The sequence below is a fragment of the Cricetulus griseus genome, chromosome 2, assembly GCF_003668045.3.
Source record: "Cricetulus griseus strain 17A/GY chromosome 2, alternate assembly CriGri-PICRH-1.0, whole genome shotgun sequence".
In the NCBI taxonomy this organism is placed as follows: Eukaryota; Metazoa; Chordata; class Mammalia; order Rodentia; family Cricetidae; genus Cricetulus; species Cricetulus griseus.
This window is the reverse complement of record NC_048595.1, coordinates 457,956,299-457,982,917: the sequence shown is the minus strand read 5'-3', so window position 1 is coordinate 457,982,917 and position 26,619 is coordinate 457,956,299. Positions and strand designations below refer to the sequence as shown.

At 43.2% G+C, this 26,619-nt stretch overlaps 1 protein-coding gene across 5 annotated transcripts in view; it reads right to left on the bottom strand.

Annotated features, from left to right (window-relative positions):
* The window catches only part of Epb41l3 (erythrocyte membrane protein band 4.1 like 3), an 81,371-nt gene that overhangs the window by 34,314 nt on the left and 20,438 nt on the right, over window positions 1-26,619 (bottom strand). For all 5 annotated transcript variants that reach the window (XM_035439297.1, XM_035439299.1, XM_035439301.1 and 2 more), the window contains exons 3-7: window positions 11,359-11,463; window positions 10,813-10,855; window positions 7,009-7,084; window positions 4,985-5,203; window positions 4,184-4,271 (exon numbers count right to left, since the gene is read on the bottom strand). In XM_035439297.1, coding sequence (XP_035295188.1) covers window positions 4,184-4,271; window positions 4,985-5,203; window positions 7,009-7,084; window positions 10,813-10,855; window positions 11,359-11,463 — 531 coding nt within the window. The remainder of the gene's footprint in view (window positions 1-4,183; window positions 4,272-4,984; window positions 5,204-7,008; window positions 7,085-10,812; window positions 10,856-11,358; window positions 11,464-26,619) is intronic.

The window sequence follows — 26,619 nt, the reverse complement described above, 5'->3', positions numbered from 1 at the left end:
ATTTTTAAAACACCACTACTACATAATAGCATTTTAATGATGGTATTATTCACTATGGAGGGCTGATGAAGTTAAATCAATTCACTTGAGTACATGAGGCTTACAGCACTAACACTGCGCGCGCGCGCGCGCACACACACACACACACACACACACACACAATCCTGAGGCGTGGGGTCACCTGGTACCCTGATTTAAGAGTCTGTCCCCTTTGAATGTTTTATCCACCAAAATCTGTAAGATGGACTTCTGTGGTGACTTTGAAGGATAAAAGACCAGATGGCATCAGAATGTATGTGAGGCCCACCAGAGGCTTCACAAGCAGGTCCTGTCCAGAAAATAAGACACAGGACTCTGTTTGGCAGTTGTCATGGGCCTGCCAGCTTGGAGTCACTGTGTGGCACCAGAGAAGTGGAGAGGGAGTGATGGAAAAAACCATACAGGGGAATCTTGTTCTACATGGTGGGGGGTTTCTATGACCCTCACCATGAGCAAGAGAGCTGGATGTTCCCAGAATGAAAACTTTTTCACTCAAAAACATTAAATCTTGAAAAAGTACAATAGTTTAAAGTCAAATATTTTTTAACTTGGAAACATACTCTATTTGATATCAACTTATTCCATAAAGTGAAATGATTTGAAGTCAGTATTTTATATTATAATAAAACAAGGGGAAAAAAACCCTTACTGGTAGGGCTTTAATTCAAAGGTGCAACTTCAGAACTTACAACCTGATGTCCCCCCCCCCAAGCCACTGGTATTGATCCCCGAAAACCAGCCAGTCTGTCCCGATGGCCACTCAAAGGGGACTCTGCCTCGGCATAAACAGACAGGCCAGCAGGAGGAGGCACCACGTCAACAGCTGTTCTTTGAGTCATTTTCTTTGGAGATCAACAATTTTATGCCTTTGTCCAAAGAGGAAAAGGATATTTAAACCATTTTCATTATTATCTATATTCTCACCACTTATTATGGCAGTCCCCATAAAGAGAACAGTGCCCATCACACAGAGAAGGAAGGGACGGCCCACCCTTCCTCCTGTGCATTTACTGTGTGTGGCTCCTTTATCATCTCCACTTCTGGTAGCCAGTGTTGCTGAGACTAAGTCTCTCTGGACACTTAGCTGGCTAGAACTGCACTCTGCTTTGCCCCTGTAACTGGGCAGCACAGGGCCTGCCCAGTGGGTATCCAAGTCAACAAGTTTGTTGAGAGCAAAGGAGAATAAAAAATATGAAGTCTGTAGCTCATTAACTACAACAACAAAAGATATTTCTGTATCAAAATTTCTGCCATAGTCACAGACTGAGATAATCTCAAGGATCCTTGACATTGAAATTTCGGTTACCTTTCATGGGGCATTTTTCTACCGTGGCATTCATACATCTGCTGTGCTGGCACTGTAGACAGACCCGGGGTGGTCAGTTTGTCCTGATGAGGGCCAAGAGTTCTGCTATCCCTTGAAATCACTTACTCATTCATTCATTCATTCATTCATTTATTCATTTATTCATGCTTTCTTTCAGCATTGAGGATTTAAGCTGGGGCTTCACTCTACCACCAAACTACAGATGTCTGAGATCTTAATGTAGCTCTGGTGGCCTCAAACTCTCAATCTTCCGGCCTTTGCCACTGGAGTGCTCAGGTAACAGGTATATATCACCACACCTAGCCTGTCTCTTTATTCAAAGTCACTATTAAACTACTACCGTCCTTCAATATTTCATCCATAGGAACACACACACACACACACACACACACACACACACACACACACACACACACACACACACTTCATAATCTTACATCAAACAAATAGCTTTGACAAAACCTAGTTAAGATGGATATTGATAAACAAGTACATATAGATTTCCTAAAAGAAAACATGTTATTCAGGATAGGTTTCCCAAATACAAGATTATCATCATGTTTGGTTATTTACTCTTGAATCCAAGATCAAAATCCAGAATGTTTAAGGGGATCTTGAGCTCAAAGACACTTGTGCTGTCCACACGAGAAAAGCGTCTCACTGATGACCAGAAATTAGCACTAATTTAATTCAGTCAATTTCCTTCTTGAAACGATGGAGCTCGGCTTCATGAGAAAATGAAGTCTACAAATGAATCATTTGTTATACTTAATATTCAGATAAAAACCTATAACAGGATGCATTCTACTTCCGTAATTCATTATTCTTAATTGGAAAAATTTCAGATCATATTATTAAATAAAAAGCAGCCATCTATTTAAGTTCAGTGGGTACCTCGATGTTAAGTGGCTTGATTTTTTTCCTGGTAGCAATGATACATCCTGAGTGGCACTTCCCCAAAGGATGCGCTAATCTTTATGTCTAGGTAGTAAATGAATCACAGTGCATGACGTAACACAAAAGTCATGCCACATTCACTCAGATTATCTTTTCATGGTCATTTCTTCACCTTTTAGACAAATGGAGAAAACATGAAGAGAATTTAAAATAAAATCTCACTGTATATCCTTAGTTTCATTTTGAGGTCATTATCCAAATGTGTATCTCGAATAAAGTAGAAAAAAATGAGTGAAAAAGGAACCTACTGCTGTGATCACACACACTCACACACACTCACACACACACTCACACACACACACACACACACACACACCACACTCACACACACACACACACACACACACACACACACCTCAAGGAACTTGGCATTTACTCTACTGGCATACCACTGGCAGGAGCCCCAGCCACACCCACAGACATCTTAATAGTACACTGGACTTACAAGTGCTTCTCCTTGTGATGTTCGTGGTGAGCCAAAGACACCACCAATCAAACCACATAGACATCATCCATGAAATCTAGATGTCTATATTTTCCTGTCCAACCACACTGTAGATTTGCCTTGCTCCCCAAAATTCAACACAAGAGCTCCCCACTTATCAACAGGATTTAGAGAACACAGACTTCCTTCTTGTTTACCATGGTTGTTGAGATGTTTGCTTGAACTTGGCCAGCTGGAATTTTTTTTTTTATCTCTAGGGTTCACAATGGACTTTAAAAGATACTTGCTTCCTTGGAAGCCTGCAATTTCACATTCTTTTGAGTTCCAGACTGTGAAATTGGAGACATTTATTAGAGGTCAGATCTCCTTATTCCTATACAGGACTGATATTATCTTGTCAGTGTCAGCCAGAAGTAAACTACTCATGATCTTTAAGGACTGACCTTTTGAGCAAGGCTAAAATACAAGATTTCATCTCTAGAGTCCCAACAGATTTCACCTATTTTGTTGATAAATGTTTTAAGTGCTTCCCTGTATTTTAACAGCATGTTTGCTCACAGCTGTCTAAATAGTTGACTTGTAGTCATGGACTCATCCTCTCAATGTTGAGCAGGAAATTCTAGAAAAAGCATGACATAGAGAGTCAAAACAAGCCTATCCCCTACCACAATCAAAACCCTCCTGTGGTTTAATCTCAATTTCTTTCTTCCCAAGATGCATTTCAAACACTGTACTACTGCATCCATTACTAGTCTGTGAGGCAATCCCTGCCCTGAATGGCTACCCTTAGCTGCTGTACTTTTAAAGAAATCTTATCTCAAAGAACTGATTATATATGTCAGAGAGACTGAACCTTAGAGACAGAGGTCTTTAAATTTAACACAAACTCACTGAATGCTTAGTGGGGCTTTAAAACAGGGGCACAAACAGCACTTGACACATAGCAGATGTAACACTTGGCATTGGACAATTGGCCAACTTCAGACAAACAGACAGAGAAGAGTGGGATTGTCCAGATAAAGAGGGGAAGTTATGGTCAGGGAAAGAGCAGAAGCAGGGTATTGGGGGCACAGATGGCACATGCCAGCACAGAGTAGGAGATACAATTGTGTCAGGGAAGGCAGGGTGAGCTAGGGTACCTAGGTCAGGGTTAAGTTTACACTGGAACCAACATACAGCAGACACTTCATGTCTGGCTGTCTTCCATGGGGCATAGCCAAGGGCAGTGAGGTAAGTCTGAGCCACAAAGGGTACCTACCTCCCTACAGAGATGAGCACTATTTATTTTAATGTGGAAGGGGGGCTTCAGACATGACAGTTTGAAACACAGAAGTATTCATTTCCACCAAATGAAGTACAAACTCCAGCTTGTAGCCATAACGAAATCAAGTGGACTAGGGTGTGAAAATGCATACCTTGGCATGATGTAAATCTACCCCGTACATGGAGAGCTTTTTGGCATTTTCCAAGAAATGCATCTCTGCTTCTGCTGGCGTCATTCCTCTGATTAGAAAAAAAAAAGTGTTAATCTTTTCCAATCACTTAGAATTGAAAATCAAAAGCAATTAGCCACGTTTGCTCCCCTATGCCAGTCGGCGGCTTTCACTTTATCTGGTAGAGCTGCAAAGTCTCCCTTGTCACTCCTTCCCGTCCTGTAAGAAAGCCTTCATTGGGAAAGCAGCAGATACGGGTTTAAGCATCCCCCATTCAAAAATTCCAAAGCTGGAACTTTCCAAAAATCTGTATCTTCTGATACCCTGCGCAAGGCATTCTAAAGATACTGTACAAAGTCACCTTTGTACATGCACATTCATGTGTCATGTACAATTCGGAGGTCATGCACATTCGGTGTCTACAGAACGTAAATAAAGTTTCCTATTTAGACTCTTGCTTCATCCCAAAGATATGCTGTTACATTATACAACTATCCAGTATTCTGAAAACATATGAAATCCAAAACCTGTCTGCTCCCAAGCATGGTGGGAAAGACATTCTTAGCATGTACATGGAAAAATAACCACAAGACAGACAGCTTTGTAGGAAAATTCACATCCAGATGTCTGGATGTTCTTCTGAGAGGGAGTTTACCTACACCATCAATTTAACCATGTGTGGCCTCCGCCCCCCCCTCAGCCCCCTGTAATCAGAACTGGGCTGGAGGCCTGATGCTCTCGCTGCAAACTGCACCATGAATGCATACGGCTTTCTGAACCAACCTGTGGCTCTTGTGCAGCTCAACCACTTTTTCCTCCAGTTCCTTCGTGTGGTTTGGTGCAAAGCGGAACTCACTGATGTAGTCACTTCCACATTCATCGGGATCATAGTCTCCGAGCTCTGACTGCACAGTGTAGGAGCCCAGCAGGGCGAGAGTCACAAAGGAGCAGGGCAGCCTTCCAGACACTATGTCGTCGCGTAGCTGCAAGCAGAGGTAGTACCTTCCAGGAGCCGAAGGGACAAAGAGAAAGCTGGCATTAGGACACACTAAAAGGAGTTGGAAGGGGCGGTACAGGGTGAACATGTTCTAAAAACATGTATTCATGTGTGAGATTTCCGAGGAATTTTAAAAAAGGAGAGCATTTAGTATTCATAAACAATTTCTCCCAGACAGGTAAAATCTTTAAAGACACAACTTCATACTCTTAAAATGATTTCAACAATAATCAGTCTAGATAAGGAGCACTACCAGGCTACAGACAGTATTTAAGGAACCTAGAAGAAGGATCCATCAAGAGCAGAGTGAAAGACATTTAAAGATGTACTTTCCTAGCATTACACATTCTTGGAAATCAGTCGGGGTGAACTGTAATATAAAGGACGTTCTTGTACAAAACCACCAGACCCCATGCAGCCTTCAGGGAGGGCTCATTCCAAAATCTAGGTGACAGGTCTTTTCATTTGACCAAGCTGACCTCAGATAACCCAGTGGCTGTGTTTTAGGAACTCTATGTTCGGTGGCTGCATTTCTAAGAACAAATAATTTCTACTCTTTTTATCTCTTTTTAGTGGGATAACTTCCTGGAATTTAGCTGATACGAATTCCATAAAAATCTCCCACCTTGAAATCTGAGACTCTTGTCATTATAGGTGAATAGTTTTAAATAGGAGGAATATAAAGCATTTTCCAAATAGTTCTGCCATGATGTCATAAAGTAGCTACATCAGTAGCTGATCTATCTTCTGTCTGAGATTGATAACTAAGAAAATATAAAATAAAGATTATCAGATAAACACGGAGGGTAAGTGCCAATACCCATGACCTTTTATGCTCGTAGTCATCTACACTCTACTTGTGAGAGAGGTCTGCAGGTCTTCTGGAAGCCAGTTCAGCCACCAATAGAAGAGAAGTCTGTGTAATTCAAATATTAAACTTACACATCACACAGGTTCTGCAGACACTACACAATAGACAGGAACTGTGCGCGCATTTATAAGTCTAAGGTGTATAACCACAAAATTAATCATTACTAATAATTTAATTCTGGGCAGAAGTGTCTTTAAATAGGCAAAATACAAATTTTCTCCGATTTCCTGAAAATATAAAAATAACCCCTCTGGAACTAATTGTTAACTCCTTCTCAAAGTTTTTGGTAAAACTGTTTTTCAATGCAGCAAGTGGAAGGCACTGTTTCAAGTAATTTCTTTGAAAATCCTCCCAATAGGGCATGAGGCTTACAAAGAAAATCACGCACTCACAAGACACACAGAAAAATCACCCACATACAAGACTAAGTCACTTTGCTCATAATCTCACTACCAAACACAGTGAGGGTTGGGGCTTCCAAAGTGCAAGGTGGGAGCATCCACAAGGGATGTGAGTGGAGAAGGACGGTCCTGGACGTTTGTGTCCCCGCTTCTACCCCTGAATCCAAATTCAGAAATGCTAGCCCGGCCCAGTATGATGATGGGTCGGGAGGCGGGATCATTGAGAGATGATCTGATCCAGATTGTAGAGCCTGCAGAAATGCAATCAGTGGTTTTAGAAAGGCTACAGGGTGGCGGCTCTTCAGGGATGACACAGTAATAAGCAGGTGGCCTGTCACCCTGAAACAGACCCTTATGGGGACTCTCACAGAGATAGGATCTGGCAACTCCTGATGTCTCATGTTTATGTTTATTCAGTTGCCTTTTGTTTGCCATTGGAGGGGCAGTGACTGTAAGGACCAGACATATGCGTGCTCTTCCCAGAGCACTCAAGAGATGTGTCGGTCTCCCAGCGTGCCCACATTTCCCACTCAAATACCTGGTGATGTCTTCTGATAGCTGGGCAGGGTCTGGTGGGTAAAATTTCACATTAAATGAAAAATGCCAAGCACCACCTGTAGGGTAGGACACACATCAGAACAAATCCTTAGGAAACTACAAGCAACAAAATTATTAATTAGTTCTTAATTCAATTTCCAAGTGCCTCAACTCCAGGTGTTAACACCAGACACCCTTTGATCACTATTAACTGAACTCTATAATTTCAGGTCCCCAGTCAAGTCATTTACTGGCACCTTTCAAAAAGCAAGGGAATTTACCAAATTTTTTTCCTTTTCTGAAGATTAAGAGACAGGTGTAAACCTGTAGCAGATAACTGGAATTGGCTAGATTTACTGCTATGAATTTCTTGATAGGTCGCATGCCAACAGCACAGACAGAACTCCCATCTTCTAGGTCCTTTCTGCTCTGTTATTGCAGGTCAAATCCCGTTACGATAAATGTCAAGGGACTAATGCATATCTATTAATTTTACTGGAAAGGTTTGTCATGTTGAATATTGCTTTCAATAGATGGGCCGATCTGTGTGCTGCCGAGGATTCCTTTCTTGCAGTTTCGATGCAGTGGTTATCTGAATGCATCCAAGGAACACCCAACCCCCACCCACAACTCACATGGGTCTTCTTTATGCTATACCATGCTTTGCCTATGGCATCTTTTAAGTTCTCGGCAGCAGTACTAGAGTCAGGCAGACACTAGCCACTCCATTCTCCACACTGTCTCTACTTGTCTAACCTGAATGCATTTCCCAGTGTTGTGGTTCAGATTTAAAATGGTCCCTAGAGGCTTACGTTGAAGGCTTGGTCCTCAGGGAAGCTGTGCTCAAGCGGGACCTCTGTTGTGACCATGAGTGGATTAATCCAGTTATAGATTCATAGTTTCATGGGTGTTAGAGGAGGGGCGTTGTGATAAAGATGCATACACCCTCAGTCCAGGCAGCTTCCAGTGTCACCCTCTCTCTGCTGCAACACAAGCCAAGTCACAGGCCCAGGAGCAAATGAGCCAAGTGACCTCAGAACCCTGGGCTAAAGCAAACCATTTCTCTTTTACGGTGTCTCTCGTGAGTCTTACTAATGTTAGACGCTGTCCGGCACACCGAGCCCCACATCTCAGGAACGGAGTGACGGTATTTTTCAATATAAATGTGAAGCAGAAGCACATTCATTTTCTTCTTTTCTGTACTTTTTTCTTCTGTTTTAAGAAATAATCTTCGTTTCTCTTACTCGCCTTGTTCATTTCTCTTGGCTTTAGAATACAGCGACTGATCGACTCCTGGGCATTCCTTCTCTGTGAAACTGCATCACTTCAATAGCACACTAATGGTTCCTTGGCATCTGGGAATGGAAGTTTGCTTCCATCCTCGCCACAGGCTTGCTCTCGTCTGTGTGTCTGTGACCCCCGGAAGGGCTCTACTTGCCCAGTCCTCTCCACATCCTCCTGCTATGCTTCCTCTGCCTGTGAGATGACTTTTGGGGACTCTGTGCTTTCCACAGCCACCCCAAACACTCTGGACAAAGGAGCACCGCTACCCACATTTACACATGTGGCAATGCTTGGCTTTGTTGGTTTCTACATCTCTGTTACCAACACCACAGCACCACTTTCACCTTCTAGCTTATTCTCCGAACTACCATCTACCTCACACGTAAGATTCTATGTGCCAAAGAGTGAGCATCTCACCAGCTATTACTGGTACTTCATATCATTTTCAAGCCATTCAAAACACGAAGGCAACATGGTCTTTAAGAATTATAAGCCATAAATATCTGCCATTCAAATGTATTTTTAGGGATCATTTTTTCTACTGCTCCAAAAAATGCCTTTTTTTTTTGTTACATTACAAAGTCTTCCTTTTTTTTGTTCCTATTGATTCTGGCTCAGTTCTTATTAAAAACAGACCCCTTTTGGTGTCTGCCAATAGCGAGCTGGTTAACAGGAGCTGGCTTTACAGCAAGCAAGTGGTACTCAAACCAACGGGCGGTGGGGGGTTCACTGTTCTTTCATAACTTTCATCTACTTCAAGGAAGCCTTGATTCCAATGGCAAGTTCTGTGGTACAATTAAACCATTTTATAATAAACGAGACTGACAACTCAAAGCTGGAAGCTAACCAGTAGAAAGTAGAAGCAATGAATTTCAACACAAAAAACCTCATCCTACAAATCAGTTTGCAAATGACAGTGAGCTTAAATGTACTGGAAGAGTTTCGAGAAATGAAAGTTTCTGAGCTTTATCCCAGAGGTTTTCATTCCTGAGACCTAGAGTACCGTGCTGACCCTCTGGTTTTTAGTAAGCACCCCTGTGGTCCCAGTACGGGAGGGGTGTGTGTGTGTGTTCGCAGCATTACTTCCGTGACCGCCATTACAAAGGGGTCAAATTCTTTCCTGGAATAGCTACCAAGTCTTGCAGGGCATTTCCAAAGGGGCGGGAATTTCAAGGAGACAATAATACAATCTAAACAATTAAGGCTCCAAACAAAAAGCCAGTGAAATGTGACATTTTAATGAAAAAGAGAAATTTAGAGAAGGGGGAGAGAGGGTGGGGGGTGGCACAGGGGAGGAAGCAACAAACAGATAGTCTGGGGAGAGGGGCGTGTTCATAAGAGCAGAAAGCCCCGCCTCAGCTCAGAGGATGGCCTGGTGGGAAACAGGAGGTGGCATGGCTCCAGCACACTGAGGTAAATATCCCAGTACACCCTGCTGCATTTCACATTATAAAATTGGGATAAATGGAAAACTGTCCCATGAAAAGCTTCCCATGTTAATCTTCAATGCTTGACAGATCTTAGAATTCTACAGCGTTTTGATATCATAAATGACTATATGCCATATTCTTCCTATGTGCCATAAATTACCTTATTATAAATATGCTACTCACATATGTGGCAGACTGTGAGGTTTTATGACCTGTCGTGGCTTTATAAAACACACATGAACAGGAACGCATTCCTAAGAACAAAATCTCCAGTGTCGGAATTTACATAAGTTTGTGACTTGTGTTCATTAGCTTGATCTCCATTCTCTGAGAGGTCTCATTCTACCAATGTGGCGTGCACTAGCCAGTACAGACTATTTAAAAAAAATGTATTAAACTTAGGAAATCTTCACTGACCCGAATAAGTGAAAAACGATGTCTCATTTTAATTGCATCTAATCATGAGATTTAGCAACACGCTTAATATCATTAGCTCTTTATACTCCGGGTTTGTGATCTGCTCATGGAATGATCTTGTCATTTAGGAGGCAGACACTTACTTCTTTGTTGTTGATCAAGTTCTATCTCTTTGCCTTTGTGATCCCCCTGCCTCAGCCTCCTCCAGGTTGGGATTTACAAACACGTGCCACCAAGCCTAGTGGAAATGTGTATCTCTTGTCTTTAGGGGGTGAGGAAAGGTTTCCCACAACAACAGGCCACTGATTTGTTATCCACTTTCAAAGCCATCAGATGGTTAATTTTACTGTGGCTTCTGAACACTGGCAGCAATTTTAACATTAATAATTAAGTCTGGAACTTTAAATGATTAAGTGTAGCAAAACTTGATTAAACTGCATTTCACATCTGTGTACAGGCAAGGACCAGGTCACCTGTCAAAGTCATTTTAATTTCTGGGTTGTGATGGCAAACACAAGTCCTATTGGAGCAAGAGCCATGTGTCAGGTCCAATTTCAGCTTACAATCTGTCTTTGAACAATTTCTTCTTCATGTGAGCCACTCGAGGGTGGATTACCAACACCCTGCCTTCACACTGTCACCAGGGCCACATCAAAGAATCCAAAGGAACTTACTTCGAATCTGTTTTTTAATTTCCTTAGCGGGGTCCAACCAATTCTGAAAGAGAAACAACGTATGAGTTTGAATCATAGCAGAGTAAAATCTAGTCTGATGACATCCACTAACATGCTGGACAGCAAACGTTACCCTCAGAGCCTAATTGTTTTTGTCACAGCTGCAATTTCTTCACGGAATTTGGGCGTATGAATAAGTTTTCCACATAAGAATTTAAATATTTCGTTCTCATGGGATCAAGAAATAGGTTTAACTATATTACGAGAAAGAGCCCCATATCAAATGTTTTCTTAGCTCTAAATATCAAGGATGAAAACTGAAACTAGTCTACTCTCTCAAACATATCCAAGGATACAAGGAAGTTTCTTCATCAAGGATTTTCTTCATCAAGAAAAAGGTTAATGACACCTAGGGACCCAAAGGTGTGCTGGGGCATGGGACAGAGGTATTCATAGAGAATGCCATCTGTCTGGTTGGTTTCGGGTCACTTCTATACGGTAATAGACAATCCAGCCATAGTGGTTCATATTTCTTGGACCTCTCACCTTCTGATTTTCAGCATCTCGATACGTGAGACCAAAATAATCCTTTTCTAGCAGGTTCAGATGCTCGCACACTTTGTCAAACAGCACTTGTCCTCGGGAGCGTTTCTGTGCAAAACAGGACAGGAAAGCAAGTCAAGACACTAGAAAACCTCTCCCAGGAGATTAAAATGAAACAAACAGGGCAAAGTGCAGAATGCAGATTGCTGATACTGGTCAGGGAGTGATGGACACAGTAGGGCATGTCTGTCACCCCAGTTCAGTTTGCAAACATCTAGTGATATTGACTTAAACATTGATATCCACTCACATACAGGACAACAAATGTTATCCTCACAGCCTAAGTTTTTTTGTCACAGCTGTAATTTCTTCACAGAATTTGGGGGTATGAATAAGTTTACCACATAGGAATCTAAGTTTTTGGTTCTTATGGGCTCAAGAAATTTGTTTAACTATATTATGAGATGTCATGATTTCTCCACCAATAACCTGTGCCCTCAAACTATGAATCTCTTCTTCCTTTTAAGTTGCCTTTGTCATACAATGAGACAAATAACTAACATTCCCTGTATCAGAAAGGTGGATTTCTGGCCTTGAAACCCAGAACCATGCTTTTATTGTACACACACACACACACACACACGCACACGCACACGCACACGCACACGCACAGGGGGGGGGGAGAGATATTCTCATCCTATAAAAGTTACCTCTAAAATTGAATATACAAAAGAAACCCTCCAAAACAACAACAACAACAACAAGAACAACAACAAACCAACCCAAATGTCAATAGTGTCACCCTAGAAGGATGGTGACTGGGGGAGGACTCTTAAGAAGTAACTGGAGAAAGACTGTGACCCTACTTTCAAATACTCTGTGAAATATAAAACACCTGAGGATGTAAGTGAGCACACAGAACTCACAATGCCATGCTCAAAATGTCCAGATTCAGCTCTTGAATCAAACCCTAAGACTCCTAGCCTGGGGAAGACTCGGTAGCCACCAGCCTGGGTCTAACCACTTCAAACTCTATCACAATCCGTACTCGAGTCCCACAGGTTATTCTCCTCTACACTATAGTCATTTGTTTAGTTTTGTAATTTTTGTCATGACTTTTGGCCTTGTACAACAGTGTTCAACATCCTCTTGACTTCTTAGAGAGGAAATGAACATAACAAGACAAAGATAAGGAGACACTCATTAAGTTATAAGAGGACAGTTAGGTCATACAGATATACGGTGCAGACATACATGCTACGTTTGAATCCTCAAGCCATACATCTGGAGAAAGGGGATAAAGTTAACCAACTGGGGAAAATATGCACCAGCTGAATCCATTGTGATAATTTTCTGTCAATTCTCATGTAACACTTCCAACACCTTTAAACATAGCCTTGGAGTCTGCAGTGTATTAACTGCCAACAATTAAGCTAAATTACTTTCCTGTTCTGTGGCATTGGTATTTCACACGCAATATGTTAAGCATACTTATATTTGAGATTCAGTGTATTAACAATGAGATAAAAGAAAATGGAAAACTATGTCCGTGACAAAATAATAACCATGCAAAGACCTGTGAGTGGGGCATGTTACTATGCGTTTTGTAATTACCCTGAAAGGTAATTGCTTGGTCCTTCCACAGCATGAATGTTTGAGGAAAAGGATGAACTATGATGGGGAAGTAAAGTGGAATTCACGGCAACCTACGTAAGCAATCGTGTGCTCTGTGATGTTATAAAAATAAGTGACTTGTTAACAAACAGCAACAAACTGCAAGAAGCGGCTCAGAAAACGAGAGAAAGGAAATGCTGCTAGCTGGTTTAAACCTCTTGCTTATAAATTATAGTGTTTCTGAATCACGATGGAAACACTGGGAAGTTTGCACATTGACTTAACTGGTTCTTCCAACGCCTATGTCCTGCTTGGAGTACAGAACAGAGGTGCAGAGAAACAAGACAGAGAAGACCAGCATTATGCTAATGACCCCTGGCAGCTCTTCAGGATCAGAAAAAAACACCTGGGCTGGATCTTCTATGTGCCCCTTGCAGCTCTGTGAACCTGGGCATTTTCTTTGGTGAAATTATCGAAGTCTGTCAGATCAAACATCATCTTTTGCTTCAGGGGCTGGGTGGCAGTTATGCATGGAAGTGGCTCAACCCAGGCAGAAATGAGGAGAGCAGTTTGTGTCTGAGAGCAACAGGACCGGGAGTCACACTAGGTGTGCATGCCCTCAGAGAGTGTGTTTACATTTCTGCACACAACCCCACTGAAAGTTAAAAACCACCACCACTCCTGCCACCACCATCTCTGCCACCACCCCCCCAAACACACACACATAAAAACCAAACAAACCAAACCTATGGTAGCTTAGCCGCAAGCCCCGTGTTCATATAAAGTTTGTAGAGCTGCAACACTGATGATGTCCAGGAAAATGGGTGCTCTTGTTCCCTTTCATCTACCATGAAACCAGAAGACGCCTCCACTGCACAGGCCCCACCCACTCTTCCTTCAGCAGACCACCAGTTTTCATCTGGACGGTCCCCTCACTGGTGACTGCAGCACTCACTCTGCATTTGCACTTCTACTGCCCAAGGATGAGAAATAGCTCCCTTTTCCTACTGCCCCAGAGGAGACTGCTGCTGGCTGAATTCGAAGGGAGAATTCCCGCTCGCATTACCTTCGATTAATCTTATGGCAAAATGCCACCTTTAAAAAAAAAAAGGTCTCCCTCAGTGCTTTCCTTTCCTAATTACATTTTCCTCATTGGGTGCTTCTTCTGTATCTTCCTAGTTTCCAAGGGTCATCTGAAACGTCATTTCTAAGGGATTGCATTACTACTTCCCTTGGGCCCAGGGGCTCATGAAGAACGCAATAAGCTCGGTCAGACCAGCACCCCTGTTCATCATCGTCCCCGATGCTCCTTCTCTATACAGGCTCTTGACCGAAAGGCATCCTAACAGTGTCTGCTCTGAGAGTGGGTTTGCTTTTCATACACAGGAAAAAACAAGAGGCTGCATCAGAGCAGGAACAAACCACGGTGGTACCTGGACAAAGGAATCCACAAGATCTCTAAAACCAGCTGGAGTCAGAAACCCTGGGAAGCAAGATGTGACACCAGCTGCCCTGAATGCATCTACATCACTTCATGCTTTCGGTCTCAAGTGCACACTCCAGGCCACATTCAATAAGCATGGTAGAAAGTCCATTACCCCAGCACTCCTGCCCTCCACTGCCATTCCCACAGGACCGGGGCATAATGGTGTATTCTAGTGGGGTACAGGCTGCATATTCACAGAGGGCTGACATGAGAGGCAGAAATTAAATCTGGAGAGGGCACATGGGTCCACCTCCAGCCCCTTGCTTTAATTTTATGGGCAATCAGCTCTCACCCCAAAAAACTCACAACAGTTCTTTCAAACATGAAGCAATCAATTAACCAATAACTATCTCATCATTTTCTTGCTTAGTGAAGTTAGCTATGGCTACCTGGAGTGTCCTGTTAAAATAGAAATATGGAATTATTTCCACGCCCTGATAAGTTTTTGGGAAAATAGTTAATATTTGCCTTAATTACATGTCTAAACCAACTACAAGTTAGAATTCACCCAACATTATCTAAATCCCTTTAAGATAGGTATCTAAAGCTTATTTTTACATTTTACTGTAACATATTATTAGACAGTCCCAGTCTAGACTCTGGTGCAGTTACCTAACTATGTGCTATGAAAGAAGCTACCCGATCTCTCTGGGTTTTGCTCTCTCCGTTATAAAATGGAATGTGATTGGTACTCAACACGTATGAAATAAGGAGACACACAGAAAAGTATACTGCATAAGTCATGGCAAGCAGAAGGCAGCAAGTATTGGTAACCATTACTAGTAATTATCTAGTAATTACTAGTCAGACACAACTTAGACCTGAATCACGTCTGAGGCCTCCCTCTAATAGCTCATTCTGCATAATGAACTTGGAGGGGTTTTTTGCTATAAGAAATAGTTTCCTGATGACACAAACCAACCAACAAACAGACAAAACCCACACTTACACCCAGATGATAATTCCTAATTTCAAATTAAGGAAATCAACACAGTTTCTAATCCTGAAAGTCATAAAACTAAAGTACTATTAAATGTCTATTTCTTATATAACAAATTCACACACACACACAAAAACAACCCCAACATTATTCTACTTTTATGACTCACACACTCATACCTGCCAGAGAGGTAAAACGATTAAATTCTTTGAAAAAAAAAAAAAACAGCATTACCATTGGGCGACACAAGTACATACTGAGTCTTTTACCAACATGCACAGAATGGTTTTGAATATGTATTGGGGGTAGACTGGCACATTCTGTTATCTCTTAGGCCAAAACATAAGAAGGGCACATATCGTCATGGTTACAGCCTATAGCAATGTCAAAACAGTAACGAGTGATGAGAATGCATTACCATCCCCCTCCCCCGCCCCGTGTTTTTGACAAGATTCAAGGCAGAGCTACTTCCAGCACATGCATCATCCAAGCCCCTCTTGTCATCAAGGCTCCGTGGACCCGATCTCTTTTTCGGAGGGTTGCCTTTCTCTTTCATCCGTAATTGGTTTTTGCCCTCATTTGTTGTAGCAATTGGAGCCTGTGTTTGAAATCAGACTTTTGTGTTTAGAGTTGGGCACCGTGGTAGATAATGGTTTTGAGTGGGGCATGCTTCTTCTTGGCCAGCGAGAACACTTGGCTTGGCTTTTCACAAAGACTTTCGCAGCACACATATGAGACGCAGGCAGCAGACTGCCAGACAGTATTTCCTGTTGTTAATCTGCTGTGGATTCAGGTCACTATGCCAATGTGTGCAGGATGAATGCTGAAAAGGCAGCCTGAGAACGAGGAACTTGTGTGAGAGAGACACAACTTAGACCTGAATCACGTCTGAGGCCTCCCTCTAATAGCTCATTCTGCATAATGAACTTGGAGGGGTTTTTTGCTATAAGAAATAGTTTCCTGATGACCCAAACCAACCAACAAACAGACAAGACCCACACTTACACCCAGATGATAATTCCTAATTCATTGATTTACTTGGCCAAATAAAGAGTCATAGGGAATGGAGATACAGAGAATGAAACATGACTTCTAAGAGTTTAAAGAGTCTAGATTTGCCACACTGCTGCCTTTTAACTCTACAAGGGATCAAAACAATATGGTAATGACATTGGCACTTGCCTTAGAATTAAATATTAAGTCAACTTGTTTCACGTATTCCCACAGAATCTTTTGACCTAGTAACTGGGCAAAGGCTGTGGGTAAACAGGAAGAGAAGAATGTCTGGTCATTACAGGAACTACCCCCACACAAGGATCATTATAGCATTTACCAGGTGAGTGTAAAAGGTGACGTGTAAAATGCATAATAAATACGAATGAATGTGATAAATTGGACAGATGGGCACAAATTGAAGAGCTGTGACTCAGCGCTCTCTGCATCTCATCCAACACGAGTTTAAACTGAGAGACATCTTTATTATCAGTTCTCATTATGAGTACTGTTATTATTAGACTCCGTTCACCCCAACGTACCAGAGACCTGCAGGATTCTACCTGCTTGCTCAGGAATGCTGATTGCAAGTTTTGAAAATTTCACATAAAATTGCTATGTAATTAGCAGGTCTCTTCTTCTACACCCAACTGCAGAGACAGTAGACTGGGAACACGCGGGCGTCCCTGGGCACTACTAGCGTGGACACATCTGGTCTACCATGGAGGTCTCGCACTAAGGTCAATGTTTTTGCAGCAGTCGCATATTGAATGGGCTTAAGCTGAATAATTCTATATGGAAAATGATCTTATTTGCATCTCTCCGTATACTGTTTGCTTTGAGGTTGTCTTGAGCAGTAAAGAAAAAAAAATAGTATTTCAGCTTCAGTGCCCTGTGCGTGCTTTAGGGATTCAGTGGGATGGAATTATTGAAATCATACCCTATACATTGCAGTTTGGATTTCTTGGGCCTCCTTGGGTCTCTCTATAATAGCTTCAATTCAAACTCCCGAGGTGAACTTAAATTGGGGCTCAGCTTCTTGTATGCCCCATGTCCTTGCATAGGGAGGGATGATGAGCTCTGTCAATGTGTTCTTGTCAAGTCCCCACCTTTCAGGAGATGATGTCAAAATCATCTGGGAGTTAAACCACCCTTCTGACACAACACCCAGACACCGTAACTATCTGAACCCTTCTCACTAGCTTCAAGTATCAGGAACGTACCCTAAAGTCTACTTATATGTCTACTATAAGGTCATGACAGATTTACAAACATTGCCCCTCATTTGCGTCACAGTCCTTCAGGAAGACAGCTGGGAAAGTATCACTCTGTGAGGCCAGAACGTGTTTTCTGATGGTCCTATCAAATAGACCTTGTGGGAGTGGCAGGAGGCAGGATTCACATTGGTTTCCCATCATGCCACTGTAACTCGTTTCATCCATAATAAAATTCCTATAATTAATAAATTACGTGTTTGTAAATGTGTGTGTGACAGAGATATAGAGAGAGACAAGAAATGAGAGAGAGAACCTCAAATACCCCAAGAAGCCGCATCTTGGATATTTCTTGCATATTTATTTCTCTTCTAGAAAAGCACACATGAAGCTTATGACCAGAAGGCCGACTGACACAACTCTCTTTGGAAAGGGAACGGGTGGCTGTCATCTCAAACTGACAGGTTGGTACCAATTTCTTTTCAGGTTTGCCTGGGGGAAATACCAATCAGTGCCACTGGCTATTGCAATCCACTGCTAGGGTAAGGCCTGGAGGGACTAGTCAGTTCCCAATAACTAGTCATTCATACACGTGCTTCCTCTTAATATCCGAGATGTTTTGTGGTTTGGACATGGAGTGACAGCTTTCTCACCTGAGCCTGTCAGAGAGAGGGGAATTCTGTGAGCTGACCTCATGTCCGGCTTTTATGCTCATTTTTTCTTGATTTTGTTTTCTACTTATTTATAATGTTCTCATTATATTTTGTGCACTTACATGAAATGAAGCATTGAAAACCCCGAAGATAAGGAAGGGAACAGACCAGGCCCCACTTAAACTGCCTTTGAACCCTATCACACCCCGGCTGTGTGAGGGTGGGTTTGTTTGGCTCAATTTCCTCATCATGACAAATTCTTACTGCTGCACTATAGAGGAGAGCTCCCTAAACCATGATGTTCTGGGCAAGATTTTTATCTAAAGAGATAACCGGAGAGGCTTTAGCATTTTTTTCTTGGAGTAATTATCTTAAACTACTCATGTGCTTTCCAAGCTCAGGCTAATGACATTTCCCTGAAGAATGTGGTGCCTCTTTGGTGACTTTATTTGCCGTCACCATGGCATTCCATAGGAAACAACAAGTCTCAGACGCCTTTCAGTTTTCCAAACGTCATGACAAGGACAGTCTCTCGTGTTGCTGTACATCTGCCTACTATGACTCTTCCTGAGGAACAGTAGGGACAGTAGCGGGCTTTCTTACGAGTAAATGGATTTCCTTCTGCCCTTACCAAAGAATTTCAAATACACATACCAGTGAGAGGCAGCTGTCTGTCACACTGAAAAGACATGCCCTCATACAATGAAGGCACCACACTTATTGGGAAGAATTCTCCACCCCACCAAATAGAGCAGGTCACGAATTAATACGTGTCATGGCCATGAAGGCTTAAATTTGTCGTCTAAAGAGTTCTCTCTTCCCTGGGTTACTAAAGATCACAGGCAACACCAACAAAACCTCTTATAGGTCAGTCTTAGAAGAAACACAGGACCATAAATTCAATTTACCTTGAAGCACAATATCTATCTATTAATATTTGTCTCACAAGGCAAATCATCAAGTTACAGGAGGCTAACTTTATTGGCTGAAATGCTTTGTGTTTCAAAAAAAGGTTCCCACAACAGGAAGTCTATAACTTCTTGTAGAAAAACATCTAACAAGCATGTGATGCGAAGGCTAACCAACCCAACCAGCTGAATGGAGATGGAAGACAATCCTCTGCCTCTCTGCTGTGTGTGTGTGTGTGTGTGTGTGTGTGAGTGTGTGTGTGAGTGTGTGTGTGTGAGTGTGTGTGTGAGTGTGTGTGTGTCTCTGTGTGTGTGTCTCTGTGTGTGTATGTGTGTGTGCGTGTGTGTGAGTGTGTGTGTGTGAGTGTGTCTGTGTGTGTGTGTGTGTGTGTGTGTGTGTGTGTGTGTGTGTGTGTCCAGGGTGAGACTAGATGCCTGCATGGGGACCAGAGGAGAAAGGATCTCAAAGGAGAGGCAAGGCGAGGGACAGGGGATACATAAACATATGGAGATTCATTATTTCTAATTTGAAAAAAAAAAACTCTAGAAAAAGTATCTAAATCATACCACTTCCTTTACAGTACAATAATGATACCTTAAAAACAAAAACATAATACTACAGAATACAAGTAGAGCTGCTCATGCTCATTTATGTTGTTCAGTGAAATATCTGGACCATCCATGTCTCTAACCCACGGAATGCCATAGTTCTCATCAGTTGGTTGGCATAACTAAGATGGTAACAAGCAAAAGACAACACAAATCCCAATGGAAGAAATAAAAGAGACTTGGCAATGGATTCCAGGGAGGTCAGGGGCAACCCCAAAGTATGATAACACTCCACTGTTCTTCTGCAGATGGCAAAGCATCTCACTTCCTGTACCTCATAGAGTAAGTCTTCAGTGGGATCTTTGAAGATGAAGCAGAAATGCTTTCCTATACAGACTTCATGGACACTGTTTGAAGGAACCTAATAAAACTAGGGTCACCACAGTAACCTTCCTAAGGAACAGCACACCCAGTGGTGTGCCAGACCATGGCTAAAAGGAGAAATGGGTTCAGTGTAGAGAGGCAGCCTGAAGAAGAGTTGATTTAACTAATCAGATGAGTGGGGAGGTATGGGTGTGGGAAAGGGTGTTTCCACTTCCTTAATTTTAAGGCCAACATTTCTCCAGGTCTAGCTAGTCATGCCCTTCTCCCCTCTTTGATGGGGAATGTATTGTGTATGTTTATCTTATTGATTGTTAAATAAAATACTGTTTGGCCAATGAGACAGCAAGTTAGGCGGAACTAGGAGTCACAGAGGATTCTGGGAAATGTAGTAGAGAAGTGGTGATCCAGGCAGGAAGTGACATAGCAAGGAGACTCATATTTAAGCAAAGGAGAAACAGGAAGGGTTCCTTTTTACCCTTCCTCCTCCAGCGGCAGGATGTGATCCACCAGCAAGGATCGGCATCTAATAAGATAAGTCTTATAAAATATATAGACTTATGATAATTAAGACTGAACTAGCAGGTGAAGAATCCTAGTTATTGGCCAAGCCGCTTTGAACCTAATACAAGTTTCTGTGTATTCATTTGAGCCCTAACTCGGGCGGGCGGCTGGTGTAAAACGCACATGTGGCATCGGGGCTAGGCAGCTTTTGGTGGAAAGATTTATCGTAACACCTCTTCACCCATTTACATTTGAATTAATATAGAAATATAATGGGCACCAAATGGCCTCCCTCCAGATACCAAAGAAAACTCCCAGGTAGAGTTAAGTCGCTACTTCTTAGTTAAGACGACTTACATTCAGTAGGTTTGATGTGAGTTATCCCATGCCTGCAAGTTCAGATTTGGGAATTGGAGTGGTTTACACGCATCCCCCGAAAAGTTCACATGATGGACGCTTGCTTCATAAACTCATGTATTAACAGTGTGCAGATGTGGGCCCCTTGGCAGAGAGCTGCGGTCAGATGAGATCGAGTGTGAGGCCTTTCTGAGAGGAGGCAGAGTGGTGGGAGCCATCTGATGGCCTCGGCCATGGTGAATGCGGTGAGAAGGCCTGTGGCAGATGGTGGCTTTGCTCAGCCGCCAGAACCCTAAGTTAAACAAGCTTCCATCTTTTAACTTAGCCGCATGATTACAGTACCAGAAAACAGACGGAAACAGAACTTACTGTGTCCTGTGAAAGACCCGCTCGAAATGCCCCTGAGCCCCCTGCCCCGAAGCTGCCGGGGCCTTCCAAGCCTTCACCCCGGCAGGGCTCGCGCCCCCGGCCCGCCCCATCTGGCACCGCGCCTCGGGGCTGGGGCCGAGCAACGAGCACCAGGTGGGCAGGCCCGAGAACGAGCACCAGGTAGGCAGGCCCGAGCAACGAGCACCAGGTGGGCCGGCACGAGGGCGAGCACCAGGTGGGCCGGCACGAGAACGAACACCAAGAGAGCCAGCCTGGAGCCCTGCCCCTGAGCCCCGCCCGATGAGAAACACTCCGTCCCAAGGTCTCCGCCCCCAAGGTCAGCCATCTGGACGCGGAGGGGAGGGGAATTGAGTCTGTTGTACCAGACACCAGACCTTGAGAATATGCTGATCTGGAATGGCTCTGTGTCTCATTTGAACCATCCAATGGAAATGATTCTGTATTTCGCCTCATTTGAAAGACTCTATGTTTCACCTCATTTGAATAACTCTGTACTTTGCCTCATTTGAATAACCCTGTATAGCGCCTCATATACATTGACCAATGGGAATAGCTCTGTATAATGCCTCATTAGAATTATCCAATAGAATCCCTGCTCCTAGCTTGCGCCTTTTTCCCTATATAAGGACCCCTTTCCCTTGGCTCGGCGCGCTTAGCCACACTGAAGCTAAGTCGCCCCGGGTACCCGCGTCTCCAATAAAGCCTCTTGTTTTTTGCATCCAGTTCGTGGCCTCGCTGATTCCTGGGTGTGGGTCTCCCTCTACGAAAGTACCTCTTCGGGGGGTCTTTCATCCTGCAGCCTTACTCCTACCTCAGCTGCACAGATTCAACGGGTTCAGTTCGCTGACTTTCAAGACGGCTTTTTGAAATCTATTTTCCCTCTATGCTCTTGCCTCTCCATAGCATCTCCTGCCGAGTTCACTGCACCAGCAGTAACCAGTATCTGTGCGTCTAGTCTCTTTGCTTCCGATGACTATTTCATGAAAGTAACCCTCCAAAAACATAGATGGATCCACAGACTGCATCATGTAACCCCCCCAAAAGCATGTTCCCTACTGTGATTGGCAGAATTCTGCATGCCCACTCAGCTTCCCACCCTCTCTGGTGTACATGCCCTCACAATCCTTGAGACTGTCAGTGAAACGAACCCCAGTGTGATTAAGTGCAATCTCAGCCACCGGGCTTATGCTTTGTGCTTTGGAAAACAATATACTAGTGGCACAACATGGAAGCCTTCTAGCGTCCTATTGCCCCTTTCCTATGGCCCGCTTGTCTTCCTCTACGCTCTTCTCATCCCTAATGATCCAAACGCACACCACCTTAACTGCCCAAGGGACGAAAGAAAGCTCTAAGCAGTGCTAGGTAAATATTATGTGTCCCCTATGAATTCCACAAATCTGAGGGAAGAAAGGGAAGGGAAAGTGCTGTAATTATATCATAATCTCAAAAATAAAACCCAATATAAAATACTCAAACGCTACCTGCCCCGATGAGGCCTCCAATACCACTCACTGTAGGGACTGGCCAGCACTTTTTGGTAATTAATTTCCTACGTCAAGAGTGACTGGAGACCTATTTGTCATGTTCAGCAATTTAAACCACTTCTGAGAAGCCTTTACTCCCATGGAAGTATTTATAGCCATCTAAAGCCTGTCAGCCATTTATCAACACCTAACCTAAATGACATTGAAGAATCTAGGCATGTCCTCAAAGCCACACCCTCTAAGTTCTCGGACAGCAAAGGATCTGTCCCAACATGAAGCAGAAAGAGCCAGGCCGCCTCCACCTTTCTTATTCCCAGGGGCTTTTATTGTGTTTTCCAGATATTTTATGAAAACCCAGCTTAGTCCAGAACTCCTTATGTGACGAAGGACAGAAAGAGAGTCTTAGTCTATACTTGGCATTGATGGGCAGGGACAGGATGTCCTACAATTTCAAAGACACTTGAAATCCCACTGAACAGTGAGGATGCCTCCCTTCATGCAGGGTTGCTAGGCAAGACAGCACACAATACAGCGATGAGAGGCTTTGTGGGGAAGACGTCAGAGGGTACTGAGGATGAAGGAGAAGTGTGGCGACCCCTTCACGTCCCTTCTTTAATTGACCGCCCAGTGTCATCTGAGGAGTTCGTTAGTGAAGCTGAAGAACTATGGTCCCTCGCTTTCCATAAAATTAATCAGCACAGAGAGAGCCGGGCACTGCCAGCTGGGATGGGTATGGTAATGACTTGCCCAACACATCCAGGCTTGTTCAACACCTCCTGGTTTCCTACGCTGGGTCCCTTGGAGCCAAACTTTGTCATCTGGTCACAGCAGATTCACCAGGGCATTGTAAGCAAAAGCAGGGTGACCTGTGCTTTCCCGTTGACTGCTCCATCGTGCCAGCGGCCAGTGAGGGGGCACAACGACTTCCTGTGCTTGCATGAAATTGTTAAGCATTCCAAAAGTGCCAAATGAATGGCTGACTGAAAAATACTGATATTATTAACACCCAGTTACAGAAATCCTGGAAATGGAGAGTCACACAGAATTTCCTTTCTCAAAGGTAAAACACACTGATACATTATAGTGATAGAAGTGATTTATTTTAGACAGTATGAGGGCAAGGACTACAGTTCTATTTTTAAAAATCCCACCACATGTGAAGAATGTTTTATATTCATATTTAATCTTAACCAATCTCCAGAAGGACATGCTTTATGCTGTGTGTGATGTCAATGTTACAAAGCCCGGGAGGCTTTTGGATGTGCAAAGCACTTCAGACCTGAAGGTTCTCAGCATCTGGAGGTCAGTCATTCTCTGTTTCTTACCATGACCCTGACTCTACATTTTATAGACTCAAGAACTGAGGACTTCGAGGGGTAAGAAACATACAAGCAGCAAAGCCAACATGCTACCAAGGAGACTCATGACAGACAGCCTTCCTAAGGTCTTGAGCTCAGCACTGTATTCGTCTGTAGAGCGGCCTGGGAAAACTCAGCCTAGACTGAATATCAAGACGCCACTCTGATTTTATTCGTCATTCTCTGCAAAAATTCAGTTCTCCAATTGTTAGGGTGTTTATCTATTATGAGCTTTAAAGTGTACATTAGTTAAGGCTAGTTTATATCCCATTTACTACTAGTGAATAAAATGAGAGGAAAAAATTAGAGTTTCACATCCTGTCTGAGTGAACTCTAGATGCCTTGAGGACTGTGCACCAAAACAGACAACAAGTAAGTTCCTCTGAATTAGCCTTTAAGAAAACACGAGTTTGTTGAGTCAGTTTCACAGTTTCAGATGGTTCTGTTTGTTGGAAAGACCAGCTGTTGCCAGCAGCTCTGACACAGAAACCCCAAAGAATGATAAGACCAAGACAGGTGACAAAGAAAACCCCTTGCAAGGGACAGGGGAGGCAGCCAAGTCAGCCAAATGTTCCTTTTCCAAGCGTGAGGAGTATGTGGGGTCTACTTAGGAAACCCGGCCTGGTGTTGAACCCAGGAAACAAGACATAGGTGGATTCCTGGAAGCTCATGGGTCAGGTGGCCTGGTGTATGTGGAGAACGTCCAGGCTACCAAGAGACTCTGTCCCCAGCAGCAGGACTGGCACCTGAAGTGCCCTCTGACTTTTGTTTAAGCTGCGTTGCAAACACCCTTACACAACACAAACCTACTCAAACCTTCCAAATCAACCCATAAAACAACAAAAATCCTCATCAGGAACAACTAGCAATCTTTTTCTTATGCAGCCATTGCCTCAAATCCAAAGCAAGGTTGTCTTTAGAGCAAATACACTCTAAGCCTGAAACAAGAGCCCAGATCAGGCGGCTGCTGTAGTTTACGAATCCAGTAAATACTAGAAGACGATATACATTACTGACATTAACAAATGAAGAGGGGGGGAAATCTATTAAATTTCACTGTATTAACACTACACAGGGCCTGTCCTCTACTTCATTTTTATTTTATTTTTCCACTGAATTATTTAATTGAGAGCAAACAACACTGGACCGAGATGTTACCATGGCAGATTTTTCCTTTGTCTTTCCGAAAACATTAACAAGATCATGGGAATAGCACAGCCACAGGTATTCATAAACACACTTCAATGTCTCCCTCAACTTGGAAAATGTTTCCAGACCAACAGCCCCTTATTCCTTTGGTGATTAAAGCTAAGAGAAAGTGTCACCTCTCTCCATCTGCCTGTCAGACGCTGGACTCGAACACAGGCCAGTGAGCCAGATTCAGGAACTACTTACTGCCAATGTGCTCTCCTCACTGAGGCACAATCCAGAGCCGAATGTACCAGGAGCCGGGTGAATCATTCTTTGTAAATATTTTACTAGCCCTACAACAGGCCCTTCAGTGGTATTCCTACCTGGGTGTTTCTTGGATCGATATCTCTATTTTGGTAGATATGAACACACACACACACACACACACACACACACACTGTGGACCAAATAAAAATTTAAAGTGAGCTATGGACCATGTTTTCCTGGGTTTCTAAGAACCCGTGATTCTACCAGAACCAAAGTATGATCACAGAGATCAGAGATGCTATATACAAGATCCGAGATTTGGGGACAAGGTTAAAATACTTCTCTGTGGCAGACTGGAATAATGGAGCAGTGTGAAGCTGAAGATGCCACTGTCACTTACTCCTAGGTGGCTTCCATCAGTGCAAAGATTTATCCTCATCTTGTAGCTAATGCCACCAGGCCCATTCCTATATCTCCTGAAGGGCCAAGTGTACACCCACGAAAAGCAAGGCATTGATATAGATGCTCAGAGGAGATGAGTTATAATTTTCAAAATCTGTAACCTGCCTTTCTCAGGGAAATGCCATAATTATGAAATGAACCGGCAATTGATCGGGAAAACTGAAAAGGAAATCACCTGGTGCTGAACCGTCTCTCTCAGGAAGGGGTGGCTGGGGATGCCAGGTTTGATGGGAAAGTCCACACAAAGACAAAGGCTGACTGGAGCCCATGCACCAGCTGGAGGAATTTACCCGTCTTATCTCTCAACCATCTTCTTCTTCTCAATCAAAACAAAAGGCACTGTTTCCAAGCTATGCCTGTCACATCCTCAGAGCTCACAGAGTGGTCCACATTGGAACCAGGCAATCATTTTCAGAAATGAACTTGAAAAAATATGGGGTCGGTCACTATTCTGTGGTGTTACACCCTTGAATGGTTTCTTCTCAGAAATCTGGGGTCCAAAGGAATCCAGTTAGCTTCTGGTTTACTAAGAGGAGGGACGTGTCACACAGCCCATTACATCTTCCAGCCACA